General features: G+C 44.1%; 1 protein-coding gene across 7 annotated transcripts in view; it reads left to right on the top strand.

The window, feature by feature from the left end:
- Positions 1-281: 281 nt before the first annotated feature.
- KIAA2012 (KIAA2012 ortholog) overlaps positions 282-25,024 on the top strand; it is a 123,717-nt gene continuing 98,974 nt past the window's right edge. For 4 of the 7 annotated variants that reach the window (XR_008313633.1, XR_008313635.1, XR_008313638.1 and 1 more), the window contains exons 1-6: positions 282-671; positions 7,553-7,840; positions 18,740-18,908; positions 21,027-21,182; positions 21,962-22,158; positions 24,085-24,277. Coding sequence is in view for 1 of the 7 variants with exons in the window: in XM_053285341.1 (XP_053141316.1) it covers positions 516-671; positions 7,553-7,840; positions 18,740-18,908; positions 21,027-21,182; positions 21,962-22,158; positions 24,085-24,277 (1,159 nt within the window). In the remaining 6 variants the exon portion in view is untranslated. Of the gene's footprint in view, positions 672-1,925; positions 2,060-7,552; positions 7,841-15,226; positions 15,312-15,868; positions 15,956-18,739; positions 18,909-21,026; positions 21,183-21,961; positions 22,159-24,084; positions 24,278-25,024 lie in introns of those variants that run through there. The other 3 variants (XR_008313634.1, XR_008313636.1, XR_008313637.1) reach the window with 3 other exon arrangements.

Consider the following 25,024-nt stretch of genomic DNA (forward strand, 5'->3'; position numbering starts at 1 on the left):
GCTGTTTTTTCAGTGGAGAAAATTAAATACTGTAGTTTTGAAAGTTACTGGGAAAGGCAGATTATTAACTGAAGTAAGCTACATGAAGAATAATGTCATTCTTCAGTTGGGATTAGTTTTCATTCCTGAAAACAGAGGCCCACCCTTTCAAAATTTGCTTCCTCTCTCTTTCTCTCCCTCTCTCTGTCTGTGACCTTCCCTCTTGCTGGTTTAAACAACTTAATTTCCTTTTGCTGCCATAGCAACACAGAAACAACCTCAGTGCACCATAAAGAGGATGGCAGCATTTCACAAATCCTTGGACCAACAAGAGCAGAAGTAACAACAGGGCAGACAGAAGAAAAAGTTAACTTACAGGAATGCATATGTTATCAGAGGGCTAAGCTTCCGTAGAGCCTTTTCTGCCATTTTATCTGTATTTTCAAACAGAGCTGGTTCATGGACTATATATGCCATTAAAGAGAGCCACACTTAACAGCGTGGTCCAGCTTTTGGCCAGATGAAGATATCCTAAAATGGAGGCAAGTTACATTTTTAGAAGCAAAGAGAAAAGCCACGGAAGTTGTATGTGCACTAATTTTAATATGTCTAGTCTATCTCTGTTAAGTCGTGGTACTGGGCAGGTGGTCAGAAAAACACAGGAGAAGTTGGAAGTGCATTTCAATCCAGAGGTGAGTTCTAGTTTCACAGCTATAATGTACAAGCTGCTATGGGAGCCATGGCATAGTTATTTTCTGTCCATCTATTCTAACCAATGTTAAAGTCCTTTTAAATTAACTCTTGACATGCTTTTTTAAAAAAGCGGCCAATTTGTTGCAGCTAAAATAATCTTGTGTTAAGAGATTTATATACGTTTTAACATATAATGGGAAAATCCTAAACAAGGATATGCTTTAGTGAAACTAATTCCAAGATTAATGAAAGGTTTCTTGTTTATGGATGGCTTTTGTCTGTTTTAGCATTAGACAATTGAGATTAATATGAGCTCAAATATATCAGTTCTGGAATTGTGTATCCAAATTCTTGTGGACCTAATTCATTTAACTCAGTATTAAAACAGGCTTTAACTGTATATCCAGATCAAACAATTAGCACATCCCAACACATTTTAACAGGAGTTCTGCAATTTCAATAATTTCTTAAAGACGCAGGAGGTAGTTTGTTTCTGTAGGCATTGGTATAGTATCATTGATGTCTTGGCTGGTTCTAAAACTTTCTACACCAACAAATAAATGTCCTAGGATGCAACCTGCATCAGTGGGGCAATTGTATTAGAGTGATGCAGCTGCTATACTAGTTCTGCAAACTGATAAATCAGGGTGAATATTGAGGATAGGATACAAAAACAGTGAGATTTATATTACATTGGATTAGATGAGGTTCTAAGATTAGGAGGCAGCAGCTTGCAGATTTCTCTCTCTTTTTTAGTAAAGTAAATTTAGATTTGTTAAGAAAGTAAGTACAGTACTGCATATATATTTTCATCCCTCCCCCCTAATTCCTATTGTCGGTTTTTTGAAGAAAAAATGAAGAAATCCCATTTCCCCCATGGCTTCAAAATTTCCTGTAATGTTATGTCTCTAGTAATGCCCAATAGGGTTGTCTTCTAAATCTCAGAGTCCTTCCAGATTATTGCAAACTTTGATTAGCTCCAGGCCATTTTCTAACTATGCCAGGGAGAATTGGAACTTGTGGAGAGAGCAAGAAAACTCAACATTAATCTACAGCAGCAAATGACTGTATTCTAAATTCTTGAATGTCGCTGCCCTGTGGACCTTCATTTTTGCCTCTGGTATCCCAAAGCATCCACGGAGTAGTTCTCTTTCTGAAAAACCAATGTTGTATTCTTTTATGTGTTGTTGTTTAGAAGTTTGTCCCAGTGGGGATCCTGTAGAGAGTGGGTGGGGTAGAGTGAGAAAGGAGAAGGAGGAAATGAAGTGCTTTCTGAATAAACTCTTAGTTAAATCTATATATAAGATTACTTCGTGTTTGTGAGGGAAGCAGCTATAAAGCAGCCAATCACATGCTAATGAGAAAGGTAGCCTCAGCTGCAGCAGAGGTACATATCCTGGGGCAAGGGAATCACATTCCACACAACATTTACAATAAGAACAGACATTGTGGGGGAAAGGCTCACATTCGGCCTGTGGGGGGAAACGCAGTCTGAATAGTGGAGAAAGGCACCAACAGAAGAGGCACCACCTGTAACAGAAGAGAAACCACCTGTAACCAGTGTTCCCTCGAAGGCGTGCACATGTGTGCGCGTTCACAAGTTTTTGGATGTCCACTCAGTTCATTTTAGATCCCGCTCAGGATGAATCAGGAAGGCCCCATTCTGCATGCAGGTGTGCACACAGGTGCCTTGAGACTGCTGCCCAGAACAAAACTCATTCTGCACAGAGATGAAAAAAATTACAGGGACCACTGCCTGTAACCCTCTAACAGAAGAGGCACCACCTGTAGGGAAGAAATCTAGAACTCCACAGATGAGTAAAACGGGGCACATTTTAAATAAGATTTTTGTAAAAAAAAAAAGAAAAAAAGATTGTTTGGAAAGGCCCTTGGAAACATTAGCTTTCCAGTAGCAACTTATCACATGGCTATGCCTCAAGACTTTCTCTACAATCTGTGTCAGTGGACACTAAAGGACAACAGTAGTCCCGTCAAGGCAGAATTTAAATACAACTGGTATTTCTTTGGGCTTCGTCTCATGACCAGTTCATCATGCGGAAATTACAGGAAATGCCTAGTCCTTGTTGATTTCCAGCTGCTCGCAGGGCATGCTGAGACAGTCACGTGACTCCCTCGTGGATTTGTAGTGGCATGCTAAATTCTACATGATGTCTTTGGCAGTGGTGGGGGTGTGACTGGCTCGGTGAACTCTGGGAGCAGCGGGTAGTCAGCAGAGGCTGGGCCTCTCCTGCCATGTAGTGAATTGGTTGCTTTGAGACTAGGCCCTCAGTCACACATCACATGTGTACTAGTATTTGAACTGCAGGATGTGAACATATTCTCTTCAGAATCCTCAGTGCAGCCCACTTTACTCAGATAGTTTGTATGCCAAACCATTCTCTGAGTCCTCAGAAATACAGAAGAGATAAATACATATTCTTGAGGAAAATGTACCAGGCAGCAACATCAGGAATCAGACCTGCGTAGTTAGTATCAGAACTAACACAGGCCCTGTCATAATATTACTGAATAAAGCCATTCTAGGGGATCATAAAGGCAAAGTGTGCCATCAAGTCAATTTTGACTCCTGGTGCATAGTGGGGGATCATCTGTACAAATAAAAAGCCCAGAACTTCCTTTTTAAAATTATTATCTAATACATTCATAGTGCTGAAGTAAAATACCTTTGTTTTTCATAGTGTCTCTTGTGTGCATCATTGTATAACCTCAGCAGCAGCAAATGTTACAGGCCTCTTTTCTGAAGCACATTCTGGAGGCTCATACTGAGGCTCATGTTGCATTCATGCCACCATCTGCATTCACAGATGCCTCTTTCTGGTCCTGTAAACCCCACATTATATAGCAGGCAGGGCAATTCTTCTCTTCATGCTTCAGAAGCTACCAGTATTGCTACCCTATTGGGAACAATGTGGCCACAGTTTGCATGTCATAGCCACCATGAAGCTCTAGGAAAGCACATCAGTACAACCAGAAGATTAGACATGCCCTGCGCACAAGCCACTTCCATGTGGCAATAAAGTACTGGATGTTAAAAGCTTTTGCACACGTTCCTAGCACAATCTTATCTTCTGCATGCTTATTTTACCTTGCACAACTTTCGCACTACCATCTCCCTGACAGCTCTTGCATTCTGGGAAGAAGCAGCTACTTTTCATTGCACTTTTGTGGAAACTGGGATAGAGTGAAGGTTCCTCAGAATGCAAGAGTTGGCTGACAGGTGACACTGCAAAAGTCACAAGAGGTCCTTTCTCAGCGTTTGCACAGAAGATAAAATAACACTAGGAAGCAGCACAGATGCCTGCAGGAGTGTGTGTAAAGATGGTGGCTGCCCTGTTAGCTCTCAGGCCTCAGGGAGCAGCTCCAACTCACAGAACCTGGCCTTGCTCCTCTGCAATGCCAGGTTGGTTCAGAATAAGACTGAAATCATCCATGACTTGATCGGGGATGAGGGAGCCAACCTGGTTTGTATAACTGAGACTTGGATGGGGGAGGCTAGTTTTTTGGGCCAAACTTCACCCACCAGGCTACTCTGTTGTGGAGCAGGCATGGGGAAGTGTGTGTGTGTGTGTGTGTGTGTGTGTGTGTGTGTGTAGTGGCTGTGGTCCATAAGAATACCATCTCCTTTGCCAGGGCCCCTGTGAGACAGTTGACTTATATTGAGTGCATATTTTTGAGGCTGGGAACTAGGGATAGATTGGGGATTCTGTTGGTGCACCGTCCATCCCACTGCCCAACTGACTCCCTTACTGAGCTAACGGAGCAGGTCTTGGAGTTGGTGTTGGAGTCACCCAGACTCTTAGTGCTGGGGGACTTCAATGTCAATTGTGAGGCTGACCTGTCTGGTGTGGCTCAGGAGTTCATAGCAGCCATGAAAACTATGGGCCTATCCCAGCTCGTTTCAGGACCAACTCATGTTGCCAGCCACACACTCAGTTTGGTCTTTTGTTCAGATCAGGGAGGCATTCCGTAAGTGGGGGATCTTGTGGTTTCCCCATTGTCATGGATGGACCACTACCTGGTTAAGGTTGGTTTCACAGCCACAAACTAGTCGTGCAGGGGAGGTGGACCTATTAAGATGGTCCAAGACAGCTGCTGGACCCAGTAGGATTCCAAAAAGCTTTAGAGGGTTTTAATATTGGTGCTGCCAGTGATTCTGTCGATGCCCTGGTGGGAACCTGGAATAGGGACTCACCAAGGCATTAGACATGATAGCTCCTGAGTGTCCTAATCTGCTTTAAAAGTGGCCCCTTGGTATACAGAGGAGTTGCAGGGTCTGAAGCAGCAAGGTAGATGATTGGAACACAAGTGGAGGAGAACTCGGCTCAAAATTGACAGGACACAGCATAGAGCCCGTTTGAAGGTTTATGCGGAAGCGGTGCATGAGGCAAAAAACCCCCAATTCTGGTCTGCATGCATTGCTTCTGCAGATTCACATTCAGCAGAGTTGTCCCAGGTTGTGAGGAGTTTGATTCAGGATCCTCCATTTCGAACCAGTCTCCAGACACTATGTTCTTCTGTGATGCTTTTAGTGGGTTCTTCGCGGACAGAATCTCTTGTATTCAGGCTGACTTGGACTCCACTGTTTTTGCAGAATCTATTAAGGTGGTATCCAGCAACCCCTCTTGCAGTATTAGATTGGATCAGTTTCAATCTGTGATGCTTAAGGATGTGGACAAGCTGCTTGTGGTGGTGCGGCCTACAGACGTGGCTGCTTCTATCTAGCAGGTGGAGGTGGCCTAGTTAATATCATTAACCCATCACTGAGTGAAAGTAGGATGCCTCCTTGTTTGAAGGAGGTAAGAAGCCTTCCCTAGATCCCTCAGTGATGGATAGTTATAGGCCGGTCTCCCCTGGCTGGGCAAGGTGATTGAGAGAATGGTTGCTAACCAACTCCAGGCAGTTTGGGAGGAAACCGATTATACAGACTCATTTCAAACTGGCTTTAGAGTAGGCTATGGGGTTGAAATGGCCTTGGTTAGCCTGATGGATGACTTTTACCAGGGAATCGACAGAGAGAGTGTGACTCTGTTGGTTCTTTTGGATCTCTTAGCGACGGTCAATACCATCGACCATAGTATCTTTATGGGTTGCCTGAGGAAGTTGGGGATAGGAGGCATTGCTTTGCAGTGGTTTTACTCCTGTCTCTTAGGCAGATTTCAGTTGGAACTTGGTGATGGTTACTCTTTGCAATGGGAGCTATTATATGGAGTCCATCAGGTCTCCATTCTGTCACCAATGCTTTTTAACATTGACATGAAACCACTGGGTGAGATCATCAGGAGATTTGGTGCAGGGTGTTATCAATATGCTGATGACACCCAAATCTATTTATCCTTATCATCATCATCAGCAGCAGCAGCAGCAGCAGCAGCAGGAGGAAATGGCATTCATTCCCTAAATGCCTGCCTATGGGTAGTAATGGGCTGGATGAGAGATAACGAAGCTGAATCCAAGCAAGACAGAGGTGCACATTGTGGGGGATCAGAATTTAAGGGATGAGTTAGATCTTCCTATGCTGGATGGGGTTACACTCCCCTAAAAGGAACAGATACGCAGCTTGGGAGTGCTCTTGGATCCAGGCCTCACCCTGGTATCTCAGGTGGAGGCTATGACGAGGAGCGCTTTCTATCAACTTCAGCTGATTTGACAGCTGCGTCCATTTCTTGAAGAAAATGATCTCAAAACAGTGGTGTATCAGCTGGTAACCTCTAGGCTTGACTATTGCAATGCACTCTACATGGGATTGCCTTCGTACATAGTTCGGAAAATTCAATTAGTTCAAAATGCGGCAGCCAGACAGGTCTCTGGGGTAACCCGGAGAGACCATAATATGCCTGTTTTAAAACAGTTTCACTGGCTACTGATATGTTTCTGGGCAAAATACAAAATGCTGATTATTATCACCTTTAAAGCCCTGAACGGCTTGGGTCCGTGCTACCTTGGAGAGTGCCTTCTTCTGTATGATTGGATAGTGAGGTTAACATCCTTCTTCTGTATTATCAGATATTGCGGTCAACATCTCATGTTGAGGTCATCTGGAGAGGTCCATCTCCAGTTACCACCGGTACGTCTGGTGGCAACTTGGAGCTGGGCCTTCTCTGTGGCTGCTCCTGGCCTATGGAATACACTCCCAGCAGATATCCATAATTTAGGCTCATTGTTGGCCTTTAAGAGAGCCCTAAAAATGTACTTGTTTGGCCTGGACTTCCAATTGCTTTTAAATGGTTTAAACTGTTTTAAAATTGTTTTTATATTGTTTTAAGCAGTGTGTATTGTTTTAAGCAGGTGTTTATTTTTATGTTTTTTAAAATTTGTTGTGCATTGCCTAGAGCCTTTGGGTGGGGTGGTCTAGAAATGTAATAGATAGATAGATAGATAGATAGATAGATAGATAGATGGTTAAGATTATACTTAGAACTTATGCAATAGCTTTGAATATCCCACATTTTATAGTTATATGGAAGTAGCTACCACATTGCAGTGTGCCCTCTTTCTGTAACAGCTACTATATTAATGAGAAAAGATTGCTTTATTTTGAAAAGGTCAAGAATAAAAGACAGAAACCTCACTGTGGTCCGTCTACACAACAGTCAGCTAAATAGGCTCCTGAAACAAATTATATTACGGGGCATTTTTGTATTCTTATTTCAAGTATAGGAATGTTATCACACTTAGGACATCATAATGCTAGGTCTAAAAGAGAGAACTCCATTATTTTAATTATTATATAGAGCAGGAAGAAGGAAATATTTTTTCACAGGCTTGTAAATAGCCACTTGCGCTATATGTGCATGGATGGACAAGTTTGTTGAGTTTCCCTTTCTAATATTCATCCTATTATTATGTTTTACTGTGTTAGGACTACTTGAAGTGGAAGTCTCCTGAAAGCTATTGCCATGTCAGCAGCAGACTACTGGATGATAGCCCAGTCCTGGAAGGATACTGGGGACTGTATCTTCCTAAAACCTACAGCACAAGAACAGGTGCACTTGCTCTCTATTCAGAAGATCTAGCCAAACCATCAAGAAAACTAAAAGGATTCAAGCAGTCCCAGAAAAGACTTAGAAATAAGAGCTGGACACTACACATAGAATTGCACACCCTCCAAGATTTGGTCCGAGCTATTTTGGCATATGGAGGCAAACAGGTAAGGTGTCACAACCCATTAATATTAAGGCATGAATAGTTTCCACACTCGTAATTACTTAGTTTCATTTTTAAAAGTTGTTTAAGCAACAAGCAGTGTTCATCTCATACTGCATGGGAAATGGCAATAGACTAGTAAACCCCTCCTGTATTCTACCAAAGACAACCACGGGGCTCTTTGATCACCAGGAGTCAACACCAACTCGATGGCACACTGTAACTTTAATGTTGGTATGTTTTTAAAAAGCATCAGTTGACCTCACATCTAGATCACTACGGTTAATTGCCTTTGGGGTAAAGTTATCCCTGTTATCTGGACCATGAGTGTGGACACTTTTGCCTTATCCGTGTTATAAACATATCACTTTGATAAATTTGGATAATTTCTGATAACAATTCTGGGAATTGTCATTTGACAAAGTGTTAGGGACCTCTGTTAGAGATCCCTAGCTTTTCCTAATTCTTGGGGTTCCTTGAGAAGAGGGGATAGCTGTTTACAAATTAAGTATGTAATGCAGCTGTTATTTTAATTAATTGTTTATTTATTATTATTATTAGTAGTAGTATTGTTGTTGTTGTTGTTGTTGTTATTCTGCTTTTCAATAAAAATATTTTCAAAGTGGTCTGTGTAGGAAAAGAGGGTTCCCTGTCCCAGAATGACTCACAATGTAAAGAAATTCAAAGTAGACACCAGCAACAGTCACTGGAGAAATGGTGTGCTGGTTTGGATAGGGACAGTTGCTCTCCCACTGCTAAACAGAGGCGATTGAGCCACCACTTTAAAAGGTTCCTCATGGCCCAAATAGCAGAAATAAATAGCCAGTTATAGCTGTTTAAAAGAAATGCCCTTCAGCTAGCCTTCTAAATCCATATTCAGACTATTAAGCAATACCTCCATACACGTAAGGGAGCTGTTGCTGCCAGAAGTATCTGGTATATCTGAATAGATTAAACTAGTCATAATAGTCTACAGCAACAACATTCCCTGTTTAACATCCCTGGGAGCAGAATCCATTAATAAACGCTGGCTGACCCAATAAGGGCTCCATGCCTCAAGAGTGAAGACAAAAGACACCTCTAAAATCACTGCCTGTGGTATAAGCCACATCAGGCTATCCAAGCATGACATCCATCAAAGATTAAAGGAGCAGAAAAAGGGTACTGCTGTGACCAAACACGTGGAATCATGTGCCGACTGCCACAGACAATTAGAATCCAGCAGGGATGTTCCCAGGCACTTGCAAATCATGCTGCCCTAGGAGATGAAGAGGAAAAAAAGAAAGAAAGTGGAATTATCTCATCACACCATCCTATCAGGCCCACTGACATTTGTTTATAGGGAGAGCTGCAAACCATCATAACGATTTTAAAAAATAAAACAAAAACAAAAACACAGTTTTCCATTTTAGTGGCAAATGTGGGAAGTTACAAAAGAGGTAGGCTTTTGATTTACTTATTTATTAAATATGTTAATAGCATTTCCACTTCAAGTAGTGACCGATGCACTGTTGTACAACAATAAATGCAGGATTCAACCAAGTGGCAGAGTTTTGCTTCACAAAGAAGCAGAAAGCCAAGGTGGGTGAGGAACCAATAAGGATAGGGGGAATTGCAGTTGACTCCTGCAACACCACAGCTCTAGCTGAAAGCACAAGGACGGCACGAGAAGGGTTCCTGTTAGTGTTCTACTAGTTTTTTGTAACTTGAAGCGTTTCAAGGCTCGGGAAGCAGGACATCAAATATACTAGCCCAGGAGTTTGCTCAGTCTGCCTGTTCTGAACCAGTGATTGTAACAGAATGTTCTGAGAGGCTAGAGAAGCCCTAGTCATCCCATGTCCCTGCACATCAGGAGAGCAAGGGTGGTCTGAAGAGACAATGGGCAACACACTTGTAAGGTACCCGTGGGGATTCTGGTACCAGGGACAGACTCTGGCACCTTATCTCCTGCTCCCAACATCCCCTCTGGCTTCTTGGCAAGCCTGCCAGTCTATAGGTCAGGGGCACCCTCTGAGCGAGGGGTGTCAAACTCAATTAGGGGAGGAGCCAGATTTGATCCCAGTTTACCTCTGTGGGGAGCTGCACACAGCGTACTGAACAAAAATGACCATATTTATTTAGCATGTTTATATTATATTAATATATTTATACTATATTATAATAATAACTAGAAATAAAATAATTGTCAAATAAAACATTGATATATTGATATATAAATATTTTATTACTGATAGGAGAATAAAGAATTGTCAAATAAAACAAACTAAAACAGAAATAACTTCAGTAAGATAACATAATAATCCCACTCAGCCTTGAAGCCCACTGGGTGACACTGGGCCAGTCGCTTCTCTCAGCCTAATCTGCCTCGCAGGGCTGTTGTGAGGATAAACATAACTATGTACACTGCTCTGGGCTCCTTGGAGGAAGAGTGAGATATAAATGTAAAAACAAACAAACAAACAAACAAATAAATAAGAGTTTTGTCACATGAAATAACACAAAGTAAAAGCAAAATAACTTCAATAAAATAACAGAATAGTAAAATGTTACACATAGGGCCCTTTCTCACGATCAGTGAGAAGGGCTACTGGGTGCGCAGGCGGGAACAGGGGCGGATCCAGGTCGGGGTGCAAGGGTGCAATTGCACCCCCTGTGAATTTAGGTCCAGATGAGCAGTTCTTCAGCGGCGGCGGCAGCATCAAAAAAAGGGTGAACTAACTTTACTTTCTGCTGCCATTCCCGCTCTCTCCCAGCAGGGGGAGCAGCAGCAAGCAGCAGCAGCCTGATTTGTTCCCCTGGGGTCTTGTGTTCCGCCCCTACTCTGGCCGGCCACTGAATGTACTGCAATTTGCCAGGAGGAGAATGGAGTTGCTGGCTGTTGGGCTTGTCCCCCCCGCCCGCCCCCAGGAATGTAAAACATACAAAAACCCAACCCTTATCTGTTTGTTTTGTGTGTGTGAGAGAGAAAGAGCAAGATTAAGCAACCAACCCCTTGCTTAAGCCATTGTATTCCTCTTCCCACCCCCACCCATGTGTGCCACACACACACAGAGACACACACACAGGAGATGTAATCTCAATTTGTGTGCATATGTTTCTTTGTGTTTGTGTGAGAGAGTTTTACACTTTAAAAAAAAAATCTTTTCCAGTTCTAATACAAACTTGTAAGAAAAATACTCTCCATCCCAACAATATATCTTCTTGTGAAAAATATGCTGGGTTTCCCCCCCGCAACAAAGATGGCTTAAATAGCAAAATATGAGAAAATCGTTATTTCTCCAACGTGTTTCCCCTTATAATCATCATTACTATTTTATTTTGATTTGTGCTAGTAACAGTAGCTCACGACTGCCGGCTCCGTGACAGAGCTGGCGGGGGCTGGGGAGTTCGGGGGCCATGCGGCCCCCGGAAGCTCCAACATGCCCTGTGCGAGCATGCAGGACATACTGGGGAAACCCCCGAGCCGGGAGGCTGCTTTTCAGCCTCCCGCTGGGGGTCTACTTGTGAGTAACTGCAGTGCGGAGCCACACTGCGGCAACTCACCATTTTAAAAAAAACGGGTTTAAGGGGCGGGTTACTTGAGTGGGTTACCCGCTCAAGAACCACCGGGCTCGCAGCTGAGCCTGGTGGTTCTCACGACTGTAGAAAATCGGGCTTGCGGAGGCTAGCTCGATTTTCTACAATCGTGTGAATAGCCTCATTGTCTTTTTAATAAGCCTGTAATGGGCTAAATACCTCAACTTTTTGGAAGAAGTTTCACAAATGGCTAAAATGAACATTAAACCTCCTCCACCACCAAAAGTCTATTTTTATACACTTGCTTCAAAATAAGGCTTTGCAAATCAGATCACAGAAAACTCATTTTTAAAATTCTCTTGCCAATGAAATGCTTGGTTGCCTTTAAATCCTAAGAAATTGTGGTAACCATATATGACATTCTGCTGTCCTGTTTGAAACCAAATTGGTGGCTTTTCGTTATAGACACTATACACACACTATACACACTGTATATACACTTTAGTGTACAGATAGACACTATAGTTTATGCTTTTTGCTTAAACAAAATGAAAACTGGAGTGCTTGCTGCTGTGATGGGTGTAAAAAAAGCTGGGGAGAGAGGGGAAGGCAGGGGAGAGCCGCTTAAAGGCAGGGGAGAGCCGCTTAAAGGCAGGGGAGAGCCGCTTCTGGCCACGCTGCGAGTGCAGCGTTGGCCGTCCAACTCTCGAATGGTGCTGCGGAATACAGCCACGCTGTGCTGTGCCTTGGCAGGGAAGAGACGCTCCAGGCCGCACCGCGAACACAGTGCCGGCCATTTAACTCCTGAATGGGGCTGCGCGGCCCCACTAGGGAGCTAAACCAGCACCCCTGTGTCTGATGTCAGACACGGGGGGCGTGTCAGTTCCGCGAGGTGCGGCCCCTGATTGGCAGTGTACCGGGTTCTTTGAACCCGTTCGCCCAATGGTGGGTCCGCCCCTGATTGGAGGGTCCCACCACTGGCTGAGGTGCAGATGATGGGAATGAGTGGCACTTTTTGGCAGTGCCAATTGTGGAATGCCTTGCCCATAGAGATCAGTTTTGGCCCCTTTGGGGTGTGGTCTTTTGTTGTCTTTGATAAGAGCACAGGGCCAAGGAGAGACCAAGGAGTAGAATAAGAGACTAGAGTCTCCATCTCCCAAGTCACTCCTTTTTGAGCTCTGGCCATCTAGTCATCATCTGAAGAGGTATAGTCATTGTCATGTCTACAGAGAGATGGACTTAGGGCTCTAGAAGGATGTACAGAAGGTTCTGATGGATTCAGTGGTGGATGTCTAGCCTCTAGGAAGCAGAGGGCATTGTACTAAACCTCTGATGAGGCAGCTTGGCAAGACGCTGATGATCTCTTCTTCCTACCTGCTAAGGTTACCCATCAGGGTCCTTCATAGTACATAGAGCAGGCAGGTGAGAAGAATGAGCATCACCTTGGCAAACTGCCTGCTAAACCCTTCTCAGGCTGGAAGGAAGTCTTCAAATGGTCTCCCTTCGGTAACCATAGAGCCTAAGCCCTGAATAAAGCGACATGATCAGACCGCTTGAGATGTTCTGAGTCCTCAAAAATAACCGAGGCCTGTTAGCAACAGCCTGCCAATAAAGCAAATGATCATTTGATCTAATGCTGACTCTGTAGGGAGCAGGGTTAGAAGGAAGTTGTATGTCCTTAATCAGTTTTAACAGGTTGAGGAATGATTCCATAGCTGGGGAGGAGGATATGTGTATCTGGAGCACAATGCCAAATTTCCTCTACGGTAAGCCAACACCTACTGTGCTTATTGAATATTTGCTGGTGAAAAAAAACCTATGAAACCAGAAATGTCTACACAAATACCCTTGAGCAGAAGTGTGTAAATTGGAACCTGGGAACAGAGTGATTATATAGAGTAACTGGCTGTGGTACCAAAGAAAATGGACAGGTCTCAGCATGCCTGCTGTTACTCAAAGCACTTCAGTAGTTTTCATAACAAGCAACAGTACATGTTAATAATACAATTCAATGGCATTCAGCTCGGTTAGAAACCAAGACCAATTTAGGTTTTGTCAGTTCCCCTAAATTTCAAATCCTGCTTCAGCTGAAAGCAGGAAAACAACCCATAGAATTGTGGGGAGGAGAAAAAAATGTCCTTACTACCAACAGGACACTAACGAGGCACACAGACTGGAGTCTTCATAAAACATCCTTCAGCTTTCTGGTCCTGCGGTAAAACTATTAATTTGCACAATTTGTGTCCCACCATAACTGAACCTCAGATAGGTGACATATTTCAGAACACACTGAAATATATTTAATTGGACAAAACCAGAAATACAAAAATATTGCATATTTGAGCAAATGGCTGTTCTCTCACATGTTTGCTCTAACAATTGATTTAGTTATTTGGTAATTGATTCTAGGAATGGATTGTGTTGTAATCAATGTGTTTTGTGATTTTGCTGCTTTTGTTTACATGTATTTAATTGAAAGGCGGTATATGAGCTTAGATAAAAAATGCATTGTTTTGACTATAATATTTTTTAAAGCTACACACTGAGCCCTTTCTCACGATCAGTGAGAAAGGGCTCGAGGGACGGCAGGGAGGAAGGCTGCTAGCACTTACCTCCCTGCGGATGATCCTTCTGCCGTTGCTGGGCAGGTGTATCGCCTGCCCAGACGATTGCTGACTGCACCCGGCAGTGTGGAGGGTTGGGGACTGGGAAGTGTCACCCCCTCCTCCAGAACAGCCCCTGGAACATCGTGAGTGCACAGTGAATTATGGGGAAACTCCTACACCGGCCAAGAGCCCTGCAGTTTCCCAGCCACAGCTGCCAGCTGCCGAGGCTGGCAGACGAGCAAGAAAATGGGGCTAAGAGAGCGCTAACTCCATTTAAGAGGGTGGCTTCTTTGCAGGGTGTGCCACTGCACTGCCACTAAGGGCCACACAGCTCCCGGAGGTTCTTACAATCAGCAAAGACTGGGTTTGGCTTTCCTAGGCCGGTTTAGGCTGATCCTAAGAACAGCCTCATTGAACTCTAGTATCACATTATAGTTCAAGTGTTTGTGCTTTGGTAAAGGGCAGCTTATTTAGCAATTTCCCTTTCCTTATTCAGTCTAATCCCTATTGTATTAAGGAACTTGCTAGGCTTTTATTATTATTTTAAATATATATTTATATAATACTTTTCAACAACAAAAAATATAGTCTCAAAGCAGTTTACATAGCAAAAGGAATGACAAGATTTCTTCTTGTCACGAAAACACTCACAATCTAAAAAGAAACACAACCACAGCCACATATGGAGCAATGCTGTGAGCTTGTATAGGGATAGTGGTTCTCTCCTGCTAATATATTATTATTATTATTATTATTTTACATTTATATCCCGCTCTTCCTCCAAGGAGCCCAGAGCAGTGTACTACATGCTTGAGTTTCTCTTTCACAACAACCCTGTGAAGTAGGCTAGGCTGAGAGAGAAGTGACTGGCCCAGAGTCACCCAGCTAGTATCATGGCTGAATGGGGATTTGAACACGGGTCGCCCCGGTCCTAATCCAGCACTCTAACCACTACACCACGCTGGCTCTCCATATAAGAGAGCCACCACTTTAAAAGGTATCGCTTTGCCCTGTTAGCAAAAAGGGTTACATGTGGATGGAGTGGTCCAGTTCTCACAGATGAAGTAATAAATTTGTGTTGGACGGTATCACTTCAGATTAAATGAGAGAGCTCTATGACTGATGCTCCTCCATCTAAAAACAACAAATCAATGCACATTAAAAGTGGGCGCTAGCCAACAGGAGCTCAACAACTGTGAAGACAACTTCTGAGTCAGTGGGTGGCTTCACACAATCACACCGAGTTGGTAAGCCGGGAACCCATCCGCCTGAAATTCTAGTGATTTCTGCCCAACCTTCGTAGCCAAGATTTGAAGCTGGGCAAAGAAAGCTGGTCGACTCGAAAGCAGGCAGGTGAGGAACCGCCAGTTGGCGGGTTTGCACATCACGCCCTCCTGGAGCATGTGCTTGCCAGGAACCTCTGGGTCCTGGCTGACTGACTTGGCATCAATCCTATGATGCTGCCAGGCGTGTAGCGAGGGGAGAGAGGGTTCGTGTTTGCCCCTCGCTCTGGTGGCCCCTCATGAGCGCTAGCTACGCCACTGCATGTGATGTCACAGGCAGGGGGCGGGGCCAGCACCTGGAAGGGCCAACAACACAGGCCTCCTGAGTTCATTTCCAATCTGACTTCATTGTCGGCTGCTGGGCATTTTCTTGGTTCTCTTCCTTGCTCTGAGTGAGGGAGAGAACGAAGAAAACATCCAACTGTCTTTGTTGTCGGCTGGGAAATGAACTCCGGAGGCCTGTGCTGGCCCTCCTGGGGGCTGCTGTCCATGCCCCTGCCCTGTGTGGGGCATCAGCTGGGAATAATGGGGCCAGCTGGATCTCGGGGGGGAGGGGAGAGCCAGGTGGCTCTTGGGAGTTCTGTGGTGGACGTTCTTTGAACTCGTCCTCCCAGTTATTGCTCTGCCCCCGGATGCTGCTCACTACCTCCTTTCTCAGAGGAGGATTCAGCTTTTCCCTGATGTTGCCTTACCCCAGAAAATGTGTTAATATTGGTATGGTTCTCACAAACAGACAAGGCAGCAAGGGCAGCTCCAGAGGGGGTGTGGGGGACAAGCACTCCCTAGACAAGTAATTCCCCACCACCACCTGCCCCCCGATTCTATTTAAGAAATGTGATATGTGGGACATGGCTTGCCCACCCATAAATGCACTTTGTCCCTTCTGTGCCCCCACCCTCGATATATTTTTTGGTGCCACCACTGTGAGGCAGTAAACCTTGTGAGCCCCTTTGGAACAGGGGACCATCTTCCATAAGTACATGTTTTCTGGCTGGACCATGATGAGTTATGTTTGCTGGAAGCTTCATTCCCGTAGGAGTCCCTCACCCAACCTCTAGCTACCAACTCAGAAGGTGGCAGGTTTAATAGGGGCTACAGCAAGCCTACTAATTAGTGGTGCCACTTTCCTCTGCCACCATTAAAAAATGCAAGCTCGACAATTTTTGCATGTTTCAACGTGTGTGTGTGTGTGTGTTTGTATATTTGTGAGCTCTTCGGTTTAGCTATTTCTTTTTGCAATATATGCAGTCATCACTGTGGTCATGTAAAACCAGAAAGACTGTAAGTCTCCTCAGAAATAAAGGTCGTTCACACAACCACCTTCTGGATCGGGGAGGGCAGGCTGGGGGAAGGCAGGAGTGCACTTACCTTCCCCCTAGATGATCCAGCTATGAACTGAGCCACATGGCTCACACGCTCACATAACCAGCGCTGCTGCAAGTAATGTTCTGGGGGCCAAGAAAATGCGCAATGAGCATGGTGCACTGAGGGATTCCCCCGTTGGTCAGGTGCTATAGGCACCTGGCTCTGTGTATGCTCAGGCTGTGTGTAGCCTGAGCATTCACACAACCCTAAAGGTAAAGTGTGCCGTCGAGTCGATGTCGACTCCTGGCGACCACAGAGCCCTGTAGTTTTCTTTTGGTAGAATACAGGAGAGAGTTACCATTGCCATCTCCTGCACAGTGTGAGATGATGCCTTTCAGCAACTTCCTGTATCATATATATATATATATATATATATATATATATATATATATATATATCGCTATATCATCTGGGAAACACACCAGCGGGGATTCGAACTGGCAACCTCTGGCTCACTGCAGCATTAGGTGGCTGTCACACAACCCTGGTTGGGTTATTTTCCCGGGCTAACTGGGAAGGGAGCCCTGGGATCGGCCTCAGTCCCAACGCTTCACACAAGCAGCCCTACCCAGGTAGGACTGCCCAAGCCTGGGTAGGGACAGCCTCATAAAGCCTCTCAACTATGTTTGTAGATTATTACCTAAAAGATGCAGTACATATAATCTGGTTACTGCAGTCACAAAGCCGGTTTCTTCTTGCAGTTAAGCAATCTCACAAGCATGAGGGTGCTGAAAATCAAGTGACAACAGGTTTTGTTTGTGTGTAGTATAGTAGGAGACATTCTGTCTATAGTTATTGTTTATTCTGCATTATTATGGCCTTTGGCACTTATTCTTTCCAGTCGTAGATGAAACCGAACATGGAATGATTAAAAATTAGGCAAACTCCAGGAAATAGGAGTAATTCACAGAATACTTTAAGAAGTTGATCTTGAGTCAAATGTGCACCCTAATCCTCATTCTCCTGCAGCTAGTTACAAGTTAAGGTCTTGTTTACATGTAATTAGTGCTGGATTGGGACCAGCCATACCATCAGGCCAAACTCCAATTCAGCCATCCTCTTGCCACTTTTCTTCAGGCAGACTGTCCACCTTCAGAACAAAATGATTTAAAGTAGCATATATATGTTTCTTCTTTCTTCATGTTATTAAAAACTATTCAAACATTTACAAAAACAGTTGCAAAACTGTTTTGTGGTGGCATGGACCTTTAAAACCCTACACAGTTTGGGGCCGAAGGATCTCTTGGATGGACCACATTCGCCCATATGAATCTGCCAGGCCCTCAGACCATCAAATTGAGCCCTTCTCTTGTCCCCGTCATTCACACAAATGTGATTGGTGCCGAGGGATGTGTGGGCGATCTGGCTGTGATTGGTGCCAGGGGACTAGGGATGGGGCTTTTGCTGTAGTACTCCCCCCCCCCATATCTTTGGAATGCCTTCCCAGTGGGACTTTGTCAATCTCCCTCTGTGACCAGTTTAAAAAAGAATTTTTAAAAACCCCTTTTAAAAGAAGCTGTTAAAAATTGGCTATAATTGGGTCTTCAGTGCCAATTAGTTTTTAGTCCTGACTGCTGTCTCACCTTGTGTATGACTTTTATCATTCTTGCTGTCTTCTATTGTGTTTTATGATGTTTTATTGTGTTTTTATTTATTTTTAAATCCTGGATGGTCTGTTTTTATTCTTTTATTGCAAGTCGCCCCAAGCAGCAGTGCGCTGGAGGGGCAGGGAAGAAATCTTTTAAATAATAGGTAAATAAATACATAATAAAACTGCTAGCCAAGAGATATCCTTCAGAGTTTGCTTTTCTGCAGTTCAAATTGGAACACACAGAAGATGTACAGAACTGGACTTTCAGAGCTTGTCCTAAGGCAGGGGCAGGGGCGGGAAGATAGATTTGCATTGAATATGTCAGGTTGCTTTCTAACTGTCCTGCTGCCCTTAAAATACCATGCCTGTCTTCAAGCTCAGATGCTGATTTTTAATTATTTTGGCTGTCAACATGCTGAACCTTTTGGATTCACCACTGTTTGGTTTTCCTCTTCAACTCGAGGAGTAGGAGGTGCCTTTAACTATCATCAGCTTCACAGAGAGGAGACTTTAAGTTTTGACATTTTGTTATCATCTTATAGCTATATAAAGGTAAGAAAGATGCAGCTTGGCAGCCATATCTTCACTTCCTAAGTGATCCAGATGTCCAGTCTGGCAGACAGATGAGACCAGGCTATTCAGCTAAGAGATACCTCCTCAAACTCTCTCAGACTTGGGATCCAAGCATTTTACGAAAGCTTCAGTGTTCAGGTCAGTTTTACCAGAAATTAGTCTGTAGTTAGTGCACATATTTTTTAAAAGGAATACCCTTGGACCGGTTTAAAGAAAATTGCTGTGAATGTTCCTTGATGAACTTTTAGAAAACTTTGCTTCCCTCACGAGACAGAAAATCAAATGTGGAAAACATGTTTCTGAAATAAATAATGGCTGATACATTGAGAAAAATTCTCAAAGTAATAAATTACTCAAAGTCTAACTTGTCTTTTAATTTCAATGGAACTACTTTGAGTAATTTTCCTTTGTATGTCAACCAATATTTCTAAAGCCCTGGTGGATGACTTGTACCTGGGAAATGGACAGAGGAAGTGTAACTCTTTGGATTCTTCTGAATCTCTGTGATTTTATTGCCATCAATCATTATATCCTTATGGTTCACCTGGCTGGGATGGGACTAGGAGGTACCATTTTGGGGTGGCTTCAATCCTTCTAGGTAGGTGGGTTCCCAGAGGTGGTCCTGGAAGACTGCTGCTCCGTCCCATGATGTTTAACATACAGGCTGCTCCACGATTCCATCTCGTCTCCCATTCTATTTAAAATCTACATGAAAACACTGGGGGAGCTTCTCTGGAGAGATGGACTAGGCTGGTATGGACGAGTAAATGGTACCCAACTCTTCCTCTTGTTTCCGCTTTCAGTCCTAAGGAAGAGGTGGAAATATAAACAAAACAAAACAAAAACAAAATGAATATCCTGAACATTCATGTCTGGTAGCAGTTTTGGACTGCAGAGACTGAAATGTAATCTAGATAAGACAGAAGTACTTGACAAGACCAAAGTACTGTTGCTTGGAGATTCTGGTGATCTGAAAGCTGGTGTTCAGCCTCTTGGGATGAAGTTGCACTGAAGCACTAGCTTTGCAGTCCTGAGCCAGTCTGGCTTGTAGTTGGCCAAGTGGCCACAATGGCCAGAGCACTGTTCCCTCTAAGGCGTGCGCACTTGCATGCACTCACAAGTTCTTGGATGTCTGCTCAGTTCATTTTAGATCCTGTTCAGGTTGAATCAGGAAGGCCCCACTCTGAATACATGTGCGCACACATTGCCTTGATACTGCCAGAACAAAACTCATTCTGCACAGAGATGGGGAAAAACCAGAGCGACCACTGGCCAGGAGTGCCTACATGCCAACCACTCTGTTTCTTGGAGGAGCCAAACCTGGCCCCAGTCATTCATGCTCTAACAATCAACTGGTTAGACTATTACAGTGCACTCCATGTGGGGCTGACCTTCAAGATAATCTGGAAACTTCAGTTGGCTCAAAATGCAGCTGCCAGAGTTTGATTGGTGCTGGTAGATTGGATCTCATCACATGAATCTTACATCAGCTTCACTTTTTCTTTACCAGCTTCACCGCATAACAGTTTGCTTCCAAGTTCAATTCATGGTGTTGATGGCCTTTAATAAAATACATCAGAAATTGCCTCGCCCCAATATGAACCTGCCCACAAACTCCATATCACCGTAGAGTTTTCATTTAGTGTCTCCCCACCACCACTGGATGTATTCAGTGGGTCGGCACCCAAGACAGGGCCTTTTCAATTGTTTTTACTCCAGCCTCCTGAGAGAGGTCTCCCTGGCCTCGTCACTGCCCAGTTTTAGATGGACAGTGAAGGCTGTTATAAGCTTTGTTTAATTTTAGTTTGTCTTCAACTGTTATTTTTGTGAGAATTGTAGTTGGCTGGTATCCTGGCTAATGCGTTCATGCTCTAAAAACATCTGCACACCTGCCGTGCTAGCCTCCATGCAGTCCCTGCGCTTCTGACGAACAGGCGCTCTTGGGCAATAATGCAAATACTTCAGAGCTCTTCCAGTGCTCCAGAAGTGCTCTGTTAAACTGGAAACATGTCTCTAACCTTCACAGACTTATTTCCAGTCTAACAGAGCACTTCCAGAGTGCCAGAAGTACTCACATTATTTGTGCTTTTGTGCAACAAGAGTGCCTATGCTTTGGAAGTGTAGGGTCTAGTGTCTGATGACTGAGCTTAACTGTCTGATTTTCCAATGCACTATGGCCAATCCAAGATATTTACTGTTATTCCCCTTTCCACCACAAGTGATATATGTATGCTATATCCACTGTTTACATTCCAGGATATATCAGAGATCCCCTGTTGCTTGAGGAGAAATCACAAGATCACAGAAAGAAGCAACAGGATTTGTCCGTGACTCCTCCAAAATATAATCTCCAAATTTTATGTTCACCTTGCCCATATGTACAGACTGAGTCAGAACAACAGATTAATCCAGGTACAGTAGAAAATTAGATAGATAGATAGATAGAATTGTCCTCCTTGCTAAGCAGGGTTCACTTGGTTTGCATTTGAATGGGAGGCTACATGTGTGAGCGCTGTAAGACATTCCCCTTAAGGGATGGAGTTGCTCTGGGAAGAGCATCTAGATTCCAAGTTCCCTCCCTGGCATCTCCATGATAGGGCTGAGAGAGACTCCTGCCTGCAACCTTGGAGAAGCCGTTGCCAGTCTGTGTAGTAGTAGACAATCCTGAGTTAGATGGACCAATGGTCTGACTCGGAATAAGGCAGCTTCCTATGTTCCTATAAAAAGAGAGGCTTCAGTCCAAATGTGACTTTTCACTAGCAGAAGCCTTTTCTGCTCATAGAAGGGCTGTTTCTGACTTCTGTATAGCTGCTCCTGCATGAGTGTCCTTCATTTCAATGGAGTTTGCACAGGAAAAGTTCCCAGTATATTGTACCCCATGTTAATTGTAAAGAGAAAGGAGCTATTAGGATTTTCTGCCTCAGGCATGTTTCTACAGTTGAGCCAATCTTCATTGTGTATGCACAGATGTGAATGTTAATGCAGAGCAGAAAAGAGTACATTGCAAACGCTCACTCTAGCCTATGGTTGTCCTTGCAGATTTTCAAGATGAGAAATGCAGAAGCCAATGTAAAGGTCACAAGTGAGACCTGCCTAATGCCACAGTTTTCCCCTCTGCAAGGGCCTCTTCTACATGCTATCTAAGCACTTCATTTTGTGCTGGAATACTGACTCTTGCACTTGTCCTGCAGGCCTTGATCCTTCATCTCATAAGCAATCTGAGAATGAAGCTTGGCTGGTGGAAGGCAATGGAGAAGAAAAACATGCCAGAAGAAGAGCCCGACTTCCTTTAAGAGTTTCAGTCAGAAGGCTGAGTTTTCATCTGAGACCTCCCCATACAAAGGAGACCACTTGGAGACAGAATGCAGCACACAAAGAGATTCTAGAGGTATTGCAACATTCCCCCCCTCCCCCAGTTTTCTACCCAGACATACTAAAAGGCAAAGGACACAAGACATTAAACCCATTTTACAGGTCAGGCTTAATGCAGAAGTGGACCAGAAGTGGTCCTTTTGTCTTGTTCATCCTTTCCTCCTGTACCATTTTCACCTCAACAGTCCCCTCCCACAAGCAGCAATTCCTACCACCACCACCACCACCCCATTTGCAGCAGATCTGCCATTAAGGAAGCATCCTGCACCATTAAGGAACATTATCTCTTTTGTCAAATCCTAGATCTTGACCAGGCATTGCCTTAAGGCGAAACCCTACTCAGGCGCCAAGCTCTTAACAGTACAGAGATAGCACAGCATAGTATTGATGTTCTTCGAGCTGCGCATCCTACATGCCGTAGAATGGAACTGAGCCCTGGAACGTAGAACTAAGAATGCAATGCAGCCTCTTGCAGACACCTCTCATGTGGCACCTTTAGTGTGAACTGGGGTTTACGTGCATTCATTTGTACACAATATAGCTCACCCACGGTATAAATTAACCACAATGTAGATCCCCTGCTTTTGGGAGTGGTGGATGGATCATTCTAGTGGCGTCTACCCACATACAAATCTATAGCTGTATCCACACTAAAAGGTCCTATGTTGGGGTGGGGGGTTCTACCTTGCTGTGCGTAGATCATGCAAGCCAGCCAGGGCCATGTGTCCAGCAGCAGAGCAAAGCTTGAGGCCATAACTCTTGTTCCATAGGTGGAGGAAAGTGCACTTCCTTAAATTCCTTCTTCTTGACTAGAGGGTGCAGAAGCTCTGTCCCCTGCTACATCTAGTCACTCTACATGTTCCCTATTCCCTTCAAGCAAAAAAAGAGCCTCTTCATTATTCCTTTCTTGTCTCATAAAGAAGGTAGCTTCACATGGGGATAGGTAGAAGGAAACCAATTCTGGGTGCTCCAGGCCCTGTGTAGTGTGTGTGTGTGTGTGTGTGTGTGTGGTGAAGGGTGGGATGGCACAGAGGTAGGAAGACTTGCAACCATTTTACAGTTAAGTCTTAAACTGCCCTCACCCTTGTGTATTCCCATGCCACTTCCTTGTCTTCTCAGGAGTAACCAGGAGGCATCAGAAATGCTTTGATCCCAACAACAGTCTTTATTTCACTTTGATCTCTTGAGCCTTTGAGTTTTGTACCACTTGCTCCACCTGCTGGTAAAAAACAGAAGTGCATGTGAGCGGAGCCATTGTTTTCTCATTCTGCTCTCTCACCTCAAAGTGATGGCAGCAGTGAGTATTCCCCCCACAGATGAATGAAGATATGTTTCTATCTGAGGTGGAAAATCCAAATGCCTGTCTCATGGATATATAATAATTAATTGATCCACAGTTCATTGCCCTTTTATAGTGACCAGAATCTGCTACCTAAAGCAGCCCACTTCATGTTAGGGCCTCTTTAATACAGGCCTCTTTTTAATACAGTTGACTTGGGGACTTCCCCAAGTAACCCACCACTGAGGCTAGGAACATAGGAAACTGCCATATACTGAGTCAGACCATTGGTCTATCTAGCTCAGTATTGTCTTCCCAGACTGACAGTGGCTTCTCCAAGGTTGCAGGCAGGAATCTCTCTCAGCCCTATCTTGGAGATGCCAGAGAGGGAACTTGGAACCTTCTGCTCTTCCCAGAGCAGTTCCATCCCCTGAGGGGAATATCTTGCAGTGCTCACACATCAAGTCTCCCATTCATATGCCACCAGGGCAGACCCTGCTTAGCTATGGGGACAAGCTACCACAAGACCAGCTCTCCTCTGACTCTCACTCTACAGAAGGTGGCTGGAGAGGAGACAGAGATGTTACTCTTCAATATGATGAGGCCTGAAACAATCATTCATGAATGCATCTTTTCAAGCACTCCTGTTCTGCCATCTTCTAGGACACATGGGTAGGAGTTCACCAAGATGGCAAGACTGCAACGGAAGATCAAGGGCACAGTGAAATACCAAACCCATCTGTAGAGCATCCAGCTTTGGAGAATGCCAGTATTGATGCTTCTAAGCTCTGGTGTGAGAAATCCCATGTGACTTTCTATGGAGGCTTTTTCCCTGGAAGAAAGATCGCGTACAGTAGTAAGAAATGACGTTGTCAATTAATTAAAAGCCATTAGTTGATTATTTCAATAAAGTGAATACTCCTGAGGATTCCTAATGAAAAAGCAATCATATCTGCCCTTTAGACAGAGGCAAACAATTTGTTGTTTGGAACTGTCTCCGAAAATACATACATTCTCTAATTGCTGTTGCCCTCCTTCAAGGTACTGATATTTAGATAATTCTGAAAGGCCCCATGGCAAGCTTTTGGAACTTGAATAGTACTGGTGGCCCTCATTATTCGTGGGGGTTCCATGCTTGCCTATAGGTGTGAATGCAGAAAACACGAACGACAACAATAATAATAGTTATTATTATTATTTGCATTTTATATCCCGCTCTTCCTCCAAGGAGCCCAGGGCGGTGTACTACGTACTTAAGTTTCTCCTCACAACCTTACCACTATGGAAATCTAGGGGTTAGGTTCCTGGCCAAAAAAAGCAAGGGAGGCAGAAATAATAGGACAAAAGCACTGTACCTTATTCTTCATGTCCCCAGCTATGCCCCCAAACCCTCCAAACAATAAAATACTCACCCACCACCATTTGTTTTTTAAAGAGCTATAAAATGGCTCTCCACTGTAAAATGATGGCCGGAAATGACATTGGAAGTCATTGCTGGGTCATTTCCAGACGCTCACAACTGCAGATGGGCTTTTTCTACCCACAGATAAAGAAACTGGGTCTCTAAGACCCAGCCGCGGATATACGAAAGCGCGATCCATGT

The sequence above is a fragment of the Hemicordylus capensis genome, chromosome 1 (genome assembly GCF_027244095.1).
Source record: "Hemicordylus capensis ecotype Gifberg chromosome 1, rHemCap1.1.pri, whole genome shotgun sequence".
NCBI lineage: Eukaryota > Metazoa > Chordata > Lepidosauria > Squamata > Cordylidae > Hemicordylus > Hemicordylus capensis.